General features: G+C 47.0%; 1 protein-coding gene across 1 annotated transcript; it reads right to left on the bottom strand.

The window, feature by feature from the left end:
• Positions 1-232: 232 nt before the first annotated feature.
• LOC130136188 (translocator protein homolog) lies at positions 233-820 on the bottom strand. The gene has a single exon (XM_056306339.1). The coding sequence runs from the start codon at positions 818-820 to the stop codon at positions 233-235; it is 588 nt and encodes a 195-aa protein (XP_056162314.1).
• Between the last annotated feature and the right edge of the window lie 563 nt (positions 821-1383).

Raw genomic sequence — 1383 nt, 5'->3', positions numbered from 1 at the left:
ATTTCTTCAAAAAAGTAGTAAAATGTGAACTAAACTCTAAGTGAAGCACGCTTTTTGATTAGTCTTTTCAATTTGAGGATCATTGCAAACATATCACTTAATTCAACACGAAAAGATGGCATCAAGTAAACCCGGACCGGATCGGAACCGATCACCCCTAGGAAGACCTAGAGAAAGGTAACCTAAATTCTATCACATGAAAATCTCTAATTAAAACAAAATGCAACTTAATTTAAGAAATTGCAAGACCAAAGGTCAAAATGGCAAGAAATCCCACCCACACCACGCAAGGCCTCACGATTTCTCCGGCGAGATGGTTAACCTTCCCGAACTCACGCTTGCACGCCGCGAGAGTCCCCCAATGCACGAGGCAGAAGGCCAGCCCGACCCAATCCGCGCCCATCACAAGGACCAGTGGGTTCCACACCACGCCGAGCGACGTTGCGTCGACGTAGAGGGGCAACGCCGCGCCGGACTGGGCGCGGAACCCGCCCTCGGCCCACACAAGCCAGCCCGCAAGGCCCATGAAGAAGGACGAGCCGAGCGAGGCCGCGTGCACGAGCCAGAGCGGGGGGAGCCACAGTGGCTTGGGCCGCGCGTCGTACCTCTTGCCCGACCCGAACAGGAGGATTATCACCATGGTCAGGGAGAGATTCGCCCCGACGCCGACGACGAGGGCCGTTAGGGCGCGTTTCGCCTTGACCCTTCTCGTCTCTTGGCGGGCTTTCGATGAGGACACCGCCTCCGCCGCCGGCACGGGGCGGTCGTTCTTGATTCCATTCTTGAGAGTTTGCGAATAAGGAGAAGGAGGAGGAGGCATGACTAATCGCCAATTGGTAGATTATGGTGGGAGAGTAATTGGAAGTTGGCGAATTAAGGATAAAATGTGACTAAGAGGAGAGCCAAATAGGCAAGTATACTGAACGGCAGGGAGCGAATTTAGGGACTTAACAAGTTAGGAATTGATTTCCTAGCGGCACTTTTAATGTTTCCTTTCCTTTTCCCAACACTAAATGATGGCACTATATCTTATAGCTTTGGTGGTGGACTGTTGAAATTCTCAAATTAGCACTATACTGCTGGGATTTGATTCATTTGAAGTAACGTTATTTGCCTAGATAATTCAAAATATACTAAACTAGGATGAGCCCGCGCGTCGCCACGGAAAGACCGACTTTCTAATGCGATTTTGACCCATTAAAAGATATTATGACTGATTATATATACAAAAAAAGGTAACCTTGTTATTGTTATTTTAATTAGCTTTATCGGAGAATTTTTGTAAAAACTCATCTTTATTATTGATGGTGCACTTATCTATTTTGCGAAGGTTTCGAAGCGAAACAAATATTTCAAAGTATGGTAATATATTCTGATCAATAG

The sequence above is a fragment of the Syzygium oleosum genome, unplaced genomic scaffold (assembly GCF_021117445.2).
Source record: "Syzygium oleosum isolate NSW1041296 unplaced genomic scaffold, Sole_v2.1 Sole_v2.43, whole genome shotgun sequence".
Classification (NCBI taxonomy): domain Eukaryota; kingdom Viridiplantae; phylum Streptophyta; class Magnoliopsida; order Myrtales; family Myrtaceae; genus Syzygium; species Syzygium oleosum.
Note: the sequence above shows the minus strand (reverse complement) of the source record. Positions and strands in the feature narration are given on the sequence as shown.